We start from the raw sequence: 10,034 nt of genomic DNA on the forward strand, positions 1-10,034 counted from the left end.
GTTCCTGAACCTTTTTGTTTTGGTTTCCATTTGATAAGAACAACTTCCATCCGGAAATGCTTCAAAAAGTGACTTGCACTTTCTTTTTACCACCAAACATGTTTCGAAACCTGAAGCGGAAGAAAAAGACTGAACATATGAAGAACAGCAAACTGGTTTTACAATAGGAATAAACAGGAAAAAGTGCATTTTGATTGATTTTTCAGGCAATTTTTTGAGCTATCCTGTTTAAAAAAAATTCTTAAATTCCGTGTGCACATACCATTATATTATGCTACTATTTTATAATCAAGGTTTTATTTGTAAAAAGTGTGAAAATTGTCTGACAGCAAAAAAGGTTAATCAAGTGGCAATTTACGCCAATTCCTTTACTATTTACAAGTTTTTCGCAAGTATGGACTTTGCTCCATTCTACATTATTCATCATTCTCTGGCCTATGTAAATATTTTAGACATTGATCAATTACAACTTTGTAATGACAATGGGAGTGTGTGTACTGTCTGCAGGGCAACTCTGCTGATTTATGGTGAAAAAAGATGAAATCTCATTTATTATCTGTGTAATTAAGGCGCTCGCTGTGTCCAAATTGCTTTCAGATATAGTTTGTTTACACAACTGGAGGCAATAAAACATCGGCTAATGAAGCGTCTTCAATTTTTTGGATGATGGAAGAATTTTTATCTTACAAGTTATATGACAATTTATGTTTTTATGCTATGGCGGATTTATCACTACTGCTTGTATCATTAGTTTTTAAAGCAGATGTAAGATGTCATGTGTTTAAACCAGCAATTAAATAGTAAAGAAATATATATTGGCCCCAAAGGGACATTTATATGTGACATTAAACAATATATTCATATTCCCTACAAGTCTTGGCAAAGTAGCCACTGAAAAAAGTTTGTCTGTAAGAGCGACTGATGGGAATATTTATTGTTTTTACTTTATTTTGTTAGGATATTCTTAGAGAAATGTATTTGCTGTTTATTTTTAGTTGTCTTTTGCCATTTTTAAGTCTTTTATTTAGATATTTAGATGAACACAGCCGTGTTGCGTTTTTTTGGGGCGTTGAAAATGCATTGTTTTTCAAGTAATATTTAAAACATTGTGGTTTTGCATAGATTGAGGTGAAATCCTGGAAAAATATGTAAAGTTTTACAGTGATATAGAATATCAACTTTTAGGCCTTGATTCTTCAAAGCTTTTTCTCCAGAATTCTTTGAAAAGTCTCAACTTTTTTGGAACCCAAGGCTACAATAAAATTTTGAAACTTTTTTCACGCCATTTTTGCCCAGCTATGATTCAGTGAGCAGAGTCGGGGTGAGACGGGGTGTGTGCAACCCTTGCTCGTCAAATTCATGACAAGAGGTGGCATTCCTTAAGTCACAAATCTTACTCAGGTCTTTAACTGAACATATGTGCTCCTTACCGCCCTGTTTTGATCAATCACAACCTTAGTCTTTCTTAACCCACTGTGGCCATTGTGCATTTTTTAGCTATGGTTTTCCATAGCCATTGCAAAGACTATGTGGTGATTCATTAAGACTGGCGTGGCTCACACCAGTCTTAATGAGGCACTCACAGTCAGGGTCGTACTGGCCCACCGGAGAACTGGAGGATTCTCCAGTGGGCCCAGGCACTAACACCTGCTGGCATATTGGCAAGAGCTGCCTAGGGCCCCCACTGCTCCAGGGGACCCCAGCCAGTGGCGTGTCACTAATAGCAGCACACCAAGCTGCTATGGGGCCCCTGAGTCGAGGGGGGCCCTCCCAGTGGCAGAGAGCAGCAGCTGGAGACAGGAGCCTGTCCCTGCTGCTAAAGAGAAATGAATATTCACACTTCCTCACACCCCCATGGGCATGGAGAGGAGTGAGTATCATTTCCCTTTAATAGTGGGCAGCATTAGCTGTAGGCTGAGGCGAACACTGCACACTGGTGCTGCTGAATCGGGGCCCCGGAGGTGGGCCCCTAAAGGGCAGCAAACCCTAATTGCACTCCCTGCAGCTTGGGACCGGAGCTGCAGGGACCGTCCTCCTTCCTGCTCGCCTGCCCGACACTTCCTGTCTGACTCAGTGCGGCTGGATGACGTCATCATTCAGCACGGCTGTTTCAGAGAGGAATCTGCCAGGATGTGCTGCAGCTGCTGGGGACGTGTGGAAAGGTGAGTGGGTGCTGTGTGTGTGTGTGTCTGTCTCTGCCTGCCTGCGTGTGTGCGGCTGTGTGTATATGTGGTGCGGTGTGGTGCTTTGTGTATGTGTGTGTGAGAGAGTGGTGCGGTGCTGTCTGTGTTTGGTCACTGTGTGATAGTGGTGTTGTGTGTGTATTGGAGATATTAGAGATTGGCAATGATGTGGGTGATGGGGGTGTTGGGGGAGAAGGCAATGATGGTGGTGGGGGCAATGATGGTGGTGGTGGGGGGAGGCAATGATCATGGTGGTGGGGAGGCAATGATGATGGTGGTGGAGGCAATGATGATGGTGGTGGGGAGGCAATGATGATGATGGTGGTTGGGGCGGCAATGGTGGAGGTGGTAGAATGGGCAATGATGGTGTGGTGGGGGAGAAGGCAATGATGGTGGGGGAGTCAATGATGATGTGGAGGGGGAGGCAATGATGGAGGTGGTGGAAAGGACAATGATGATGGTGGTGGGGGAGGCAATGATGAGGTGTTGGAATGGGGCTGCATTATTCTCTCAAGGGGCTACATCATACTATATGAGGGGAGCTGCATTATGCCCTGCGAGGAGCAAGAGTATATTCTATGGGGGCTGCCTTATGAGGGGGTAGCATTATACTCTGAGGGGGCAACATTATATTCTGTGGAGGGGCTGCATTATATTATATGTGGGGGGCTGCATTATTCTCTCAGGGGGCTACATCATACTATATGAGGGGAGCTGCATTATGCCCTATGAGGGGGCTATAGTATATTCTGTGGGGGGCTGCCTTATGAGGGGGTTGCATTATACTCTGAGGGAGCTACATTCTATTCTGTGGAGGGGCTGCATTATACTATATGAGGGGGGCTGCATTATGCCAAATGAGGGTGCTACATTATATTCTATGGGGGGCTGCATTATACCTTATGAGGTGGCTACATTATATTTTGTGGGGTGCTGTATTATACCCTATGAGGGGGCTGCATTATATTCCATGAGGGAGGCTACATTATATTCTATGAGGGGGGCTACTTTATATTCTATAAGGGGGCTATCCCAACCACTGCTACATAATTAAGACTACTACCTTATATTATACCCTGATATTAGCGTGTTTTACCACACAGTTGATGGTCTTGAATTTATTTCTATGTAGCTGCATAGTGGGCCCCAAGAATGATTTTCTCTGGTGGGCCCAAGGTGCTCCAGTCCGACGCTGCTCACAGTCATCTAATTCATTAAATGCGCCACTTCATAATTTAGGCGCTTCTCTTATCAAACGCCACCTCCATGCCACCAATGTATGCCATTGTAATATGATGAATTTGTTTGGTATCGTGATGTGACGTCTCACCTACCTCCCACTTATCCTACGCCCATATTGGCAAAGCTGGCTGGGACTGTCATGTAAATGCCAAAAGTAGCAATATATTTGCACAAGTCCTGAGTTGAGAAAAAATATTACAACTTATTAATGTGTTTATGCCAGATTTCTGGCATAAACACCTTCATGAATAGCCTCCATAGTTTTTGCCACAACCTTCAAAAACCAACGCAAAAACAATGCATGACAGCCACAATGGGTAGACAAAGCCTTATGGCCCGATTCATAAAAGCTTTTATGCTTTTAAGCCCAAAAAGTAGGGTAAAAGCCTTGAATTTTTGGAGCAGCCCGAAGTTGTGCCAAAATGTTGCGACTTTCGGTGTTTCACACCAGTTATTTGCTGAACTGGAACAAGCTTGGGCAGAACAGGGGGGTGCGGCAGCAGTGGGACCACACTGCTCCTCTAATTCATGGCAAGATGGTGCATTCCCTATGCCAGAAATGTCACTCCAGTCACTAACTCATCTCGTCAGATGCTGCTTATTCATTAAGAGGCATGCACCTCTTCATGACTCAGGATTCAGGAACATCTCACACCACCGCGCCTCTGACCGGCAACAAAATCGCCAGTCTTGATAAAATCAGAGCCTGAGTGTTGTAAATATTGTTAATGAAGTTTTGGTCTCATATTACATCATGTTTGATGAGGAATAATAAAATCTAACATACTGAATAGATAAGTCGTTGGAGTTTATCGAGCAATGGATCTTACATTGTGGCTTTCATTGTAAACAGAAGCCGCCACACAGATGTGAACAGAGGCCAACTTACAGTTTTAAATTTTCTATTAATAAAGGCTGCAATGTATAAATGTGCCATATTTTCTAAAGCAAAGTTTCGCTCTTCATTCTGTCTTGTCATGTTTTCTTCTCACCTTGCAGCTTCAACGGATGACAGTACAGCGGAGAAGCAGCGTGGGTCTTTGCACACGGGACTAATTATAGGAATACTTGTACTCGTACTGGTGGTTGTCGCAGCCATCCTTGTAACAATTTACATGTACCATCACCCGACATCTTCTGCAAGTCTCTTTTTCATTGAGGTAAGATTATTATATTTCTCATAAACGGTTAGGCCTACACAAGACTCAGCTCAATTTTAAACTATTTTCTTACCTGCATTAAAAGGGGTCAAATAGTGACAAGAAGTTATCAGAGATGAACCTGGTCGATCGGAAGTCCCAGTCTAAAATGGCCAGGTCAAAGATGCGAAAGTGGAAATAAAATGACCAGATGGCAGGCAATGCTGATGGTTCTCGGGGTCTCTTTTTCCTGCCGTCATTGCTCCAACCTATTCATTCTAGGCATGAACGGGCAAGATCTACATTTCCCATTCTGTTCACTCTAAGGTGGGATGTCTGGCTGTGAGCAGGTCTTAACATCTATGCATTATGGATGTGCAATGCGCAGTGATCTCTGAGGCCCGGTCACAGTCAGAAGTCCCTGTCTAGAGTGAACAGGTCAAAGATGTGAAAGTGGAAAGAAAATGACCAGATGGCAGGCAGTGCTGCTGGTCCTAAGGGTCTCTTTTTCCTGCTGTCGTGGCTCCAACCTATTCACTCTTGGCCAGGACTTCTGGGCACCAAGAGACCTCCAGAGATCACTGCACATTTCTTGTCATGAATCCACCGGGTATTATGTCAAGACCGCCAATAATACCACTTAAAGAACACGAAAACCGGCATCTTCCTGGAGCAGGGTCACACTAAAAATCTCGGCAGATCTACCGGCATCGTTCTACTGGACCATTATTTGATCAGTATTATGTCATGTACAACACACAAGCTCCCTCTGACAAATACATTTACTGTGCTCATGGAAACCTCACATAAGACCTACAGGTCTTGTGATTTCCGAGTCTTCTATGTGCTGTCTAAATTGTAATTATGATAAACATATTCCTGCGCCGGGTTCTCAGATGGCACAATATACTGAAACATGTTTCTTTCATGAACATCAGATCTCTCTTTTGCTGGATAAAGGTTTTCTATCTGACTTTACAATAACTTATTAAATATTTGTCAGATCTTAGTAAGAGCGATGACCTTGTGCAGAATGCTGATCACACCGCACTCCCGAGACCCGAGCTCACTATTTGTGAAATAATCCCTCTTCTTACTATATCTTTAAAGCCGCAAGTGTGAAATTGTTTTTTTCTTTTTTTCAAACAGAACCAGTTACTTTTGAGAACAGTCATTTGCATAATACTTTGTACATGAGAAGAAAATACTTTAGAGAAATAGAGAATTATATATTGATTTGCATTTGAAGTTACAATTTATTTTTGATTTTTACTTGTTTCTTCATTCTCACTCCTTTCACATATATTCCGCTACCCATCCTCATAGGATTCACGTACTTGTCTGATGAATGTTCCATGAAAGCTTTTTGATTCCCAGTCATTTTTATGATAGGAACCCCTGAATGTTCTCCTGTCGTAGAGATAGAGGAGACAACTAGCTGTATTACTACTCCAATGAACCGTGGGTACACTTAAAGCTTTGCTAAGCAACTATATGTTATGCCCTAGTATTTATGGTCCCTGCTAAACATCTTGTCACATCTGTCTTCTTCAACATCCAAGAAAGACTATCAAACATTGTCATAGAGTAGTGTTGAAAGGGGTTTTCCACTATTGGCCATTGTTGTGTTAAAATAATAAAATCAGATGGTACTCGCCCTGCCCGAGTCTAGCTTACAAAAAAAAGAGGCAAAAAAGTAAAAGTGGCAAATTTTTTGCACACCTTGCTAAAAAAATGCCATTCTGGGTGAATTTCTGATTTCAAGATATGGGAGGCCTAAATGTCTCTATAATGTAAATTTAAATTGACGAGTTGAAATTTAAAGTGCCCCAATGTAGAAGCCACCACTTGGTGGTGGTCTTAGGGAATATGCCTTTTTTGCTCTCTCTGCGTTGCATCACTGTCTATGAATGAGTCATGAAGTGGCCATACAGACTAGATGAATGTCAACCAACCTTACCCATATCGATTTAGGGGAAAGAAAGGTTCGGTATTTTTAGATTTTAAGATGTTCAAGATCTTAGTACTCGCAGCAGATAAGCTGTCAGATGCTTACTTCAACTTCCCGCATTGAGAAGACATGTATGCTCAGTCGAATAGCGTGTACTTGTGTATGGAAGGGTTTTGTGGAATAGTTGTTGGTCGAACAACAGTTTGGCCGACCACTATATAAGTAGTATAGCCAACTTTGCTCCTCATAGATAGTAAACATAGCCAGCTAGCTATACAGGGCATGTTGGCTAAGGCTGGGTTCACTTTGCATATGGTCCACACATCAGTGGCTCCATCATGACGTCCATCCAAGGCAAAAAAAACACAACATAAAGGGCAGACTCACCAAAACCTTGTCAGATGACAAATGCACTCGCAGGGTGCAGCAGGCCCCCGATAATAAATGCTAAAGCAGCACAGGTGCAAGCTACTGATGAGAGCAACCACTCACTCGCCAAACATTAGAGGGGTTGGCTGCCTAGTAGCAAAAATGCACACAGGTAAGGCTTGCAGAAGACACTATTCACACAGATAAATGTGATGCACAGAGTCTGGACAACCTATTGATCACGCCCATAGTATCAGCAGGCGGGCTGTCCAGCACTATATATATATATACTTGCAACACACAAGAGACAACATAAAGGGGCCCTGCCGCACCCTGCAAAAAGATGATAAAAAGTGCAAAAAAGCTGAAAAATTAAATAATGTATATAATACATTGGATGAGGTCCATCCATAGCAGCAAAAAATAGAATTTGGACAGATCCACCCAAAATAAGTCAGATGGAATCACTTTGTCCATCTCGAGGCACAAAAGCGTGGACATTGCCACTTCAGTCAAGGTGGATAATATGAGCTTGTAAGATCCCATCAAAAATCACTGTATCTCTTTTTATCTTATGAAGAGTTTTCATCCACTTCACATTTATTTCTTTACAGAGACGCCCAAGCAGGTGGCCAGCAATGAAGTTTAGGAGAGGATCAGGGCATCCTGCTTATGCTGAAGTAGAACCTGTTGGAGAAAAAGAAGGCTTCATTGTATCAGAGCAATGCTGAGTTTTTTTTTGGAACAATGCACCAGTACTGGTTTCTGGTGAAAGACGTTTAATTTTTGCATATATTTTCCAGGAAAAATAATGCTGTGAGCTACCTATATCCAGAGACAGAACGACTATTTCTCATGATCTTCGATCAAGATGAAAGATTCCTTTGCTCTGAAGTTCGAATGCCACTCACGGTAGTCTTCCTATTGTGGAATTAAGTAGTACGTCTTGGGCAACATAGCTGGACAACAGTAGTCAGCAGACGACTCTTCTACTGGCTTCAGAGGAAACTTTCAACAAGAGATATATATATGGAAATTCAAAATTTTATGGACAATTATTGGTGCAGCCTAGCAAATGCTAATGAGCAGGCAACGCTACATATTAGCGTTGAATTATGAAAGGTTCTGAATGAGGAATTTATGAAACCATTTTTACAAACCGTGCACCTAGACATCAATGACCCAGATACGTGACCATGATACAAGTGGTTTATTGCTGTCTGCTTAGTATTGTGCTTTATCTAAATATTACAAAAGTGGCCAAAGTGATTCTTATTATTTATGTCCAAAAATAGGTACACCCGGGGTAACCTTTACAAGCACTGTCATCAAAATGTAAGCTGTATTTGTGAACAAGTATGGGGGAGCTGCAGATGATGAGTAACATTTACAAAGTTTGGACCGTCCAATATTACTAGAACCAAAAGTATCTGGCTAAAGAAGAGAGATGCATCTAAGTATCACAAGATAAAGCAAAATGGTGCTGCAAAATATCTCACTGTTTTATATCAAATTTATTAAATATAAAATATTGTAACTCATTTTGTAAAAGAATAAAACAGAGTAGCTCAATGGAGGGCTAACAAGAAATCTACCAAGGCTACAAGCAGTATATAGTTATGCCTACATATCTGCTGCAGTACATTCTCTAGTCGTCAAACCAGATACATCAAGTAGAAGACTATGGGACGCAAACTTACTTATTAGTGATGTAAAGCCCTGTTAGGTGTGTAGCCCTGCTCTTCAAAACGTGTTTCACCCAGCTTCATCAGGCGGCGTGTCAGAAAAAACTCACCTTCTTGCTCTTTTTTTGACAAACCCCCTGATGAAGCTGGGTGAAACACAGTTGGAGATCCACATTACTACTATGTAAGTTTGCATCCTACACTCTTCATCTTGATCTATAACGTTGACCACTGGGGAATGTACTGCAATAGATAACTGGGCATACTAATTATATACTGCTTGGGAGGTTTGTTGTTAGCTCTCCATTGAGTTAATCTGTGTTTTTTAACATAATAGTTATAATATTTTACATTTAATAAAGTTTATATATTTGTGAGATATTTTGTAGCACCATTTTTCTTTTTCTTTTGGTTTGTCTCGTAACGTTTACAAAGATCTTGTGTTGCTCCGATGTTGGCTGCTTGATGATGACCTCTTAGATCACGGCGCAGTCCGGTAGTGCTGAGGATGACCTTGTGGATAGGTAAGGGTTGTAAATATCTGCACTGCAGAAGACATGGCTGGAAGGAAGCCAAATAATTATTGATGAGGTATTAACATACTTTCTTTTGCAAGACGAAAATTGGTTTGCTTGCACACACATATGCATCTCAGCAAGTTGGATTAAACCAAAAAGCTCTACCTTACTTCATCTTTTTTGAATGTGACAGGCCAGTCTTTGTTCTATTATTTTCTTTCCAAAGCTCCATAAATTGTTGAAGACGCATGCTGTGTAGTAGAACCAGTCCCCCATAGGGACCTGAGCAGTAACAGTACATGTATATGTATTATGACCATACACTTACTACTGCAGCCAGTGCTTGAAATAGAAAATCAAGTCAACTGATCTTTGCAAATGTTGCCCAAAGTCTTCTCAGGAACATTTCTAGAAATGCTACGTCTTCAACAGGTCAACTTATAATAATAAACACAGTGTAAACCTACAGACGTCCGCGTTATCTTTTTTCCTGGTTACGTGCCATGTATTTTCATGGGTTTATATGAATGTCATATGTACATATTTACACCAATTCATGGAATGTATGAAACTCTACTGTTCAAAATTAAAAGGTTATTTCCAAAAACTTGCTGATTTTTGGCGGTCCACCTGTTGGAACTCCAACAATTCTGAAATATGAAACGTGAGAACGTGGCTGCACCATTTTGTGAAGTGCTCATGTGTGACCTACGCTCCATTCATTTTCTATGGAACTGCAGTAAAAAGCTGAGTGCTGTACTCGGCAGTCCCATAGACAATAAATGGATCACAGGCCACTCGTGCACACTCATGCTTCATGCAGAGCTTCATTTTAGGGCTACCAAATTCCCAATCTTGAAATTGCTGGTGGTCCCAGAAATTGGACCTGCAATGATCTTCTTGTTATCCCCTATCTATAGGATAAAGGATAACTTGATTTTTGTGAA

General features: G+C 41.4%; 1 protein-coding gene across 1 annotated transcript in view; it reads left to right on the plus strand.

Moving 5' to 3' along the window:
• PLXDC2 (plexin domain containing 2) overlaps positions 1-9,553 on the plus strand; it is a 542,926-nt gene extending 533,373 nt beyond the window's left edge. Inside the window, exons 13-14 of the mRNA XM_077268328.1 lie at positions 4,425-4,585; positions 7,499-9,553. Of these exons, the coding sequence (XP_077124443.1) occupies positions 4,425-4,585; positions 7,499-7,615 (278 nt within the window). The 3' untranslated portion in view covers positions 7,616-9,553. The remainder of the gene's footprint in view (positions 1-4,424; positions 4,586-7,498) is intronic.
• The last annotated feature ends 481 nt before the right edge of the window (positions 9,554-10,034 follow it).

This window comes from Ranitomeya variabilis, chromosome 6, assembly GCF_051348905.1.
Source record: "Ranitomeya variabilis isolate aRanVar5 chromosome 6, aRanVar5.hap1, whole genome shotgun sequence".
NCBI classification, from domain to species: domain Eukaryota; kingdom Metazoa; phylum Chordata; class Amphibia; order Anura; family Dendrobatidae; genus Ranitomeya; species Ranitomeya variabilis.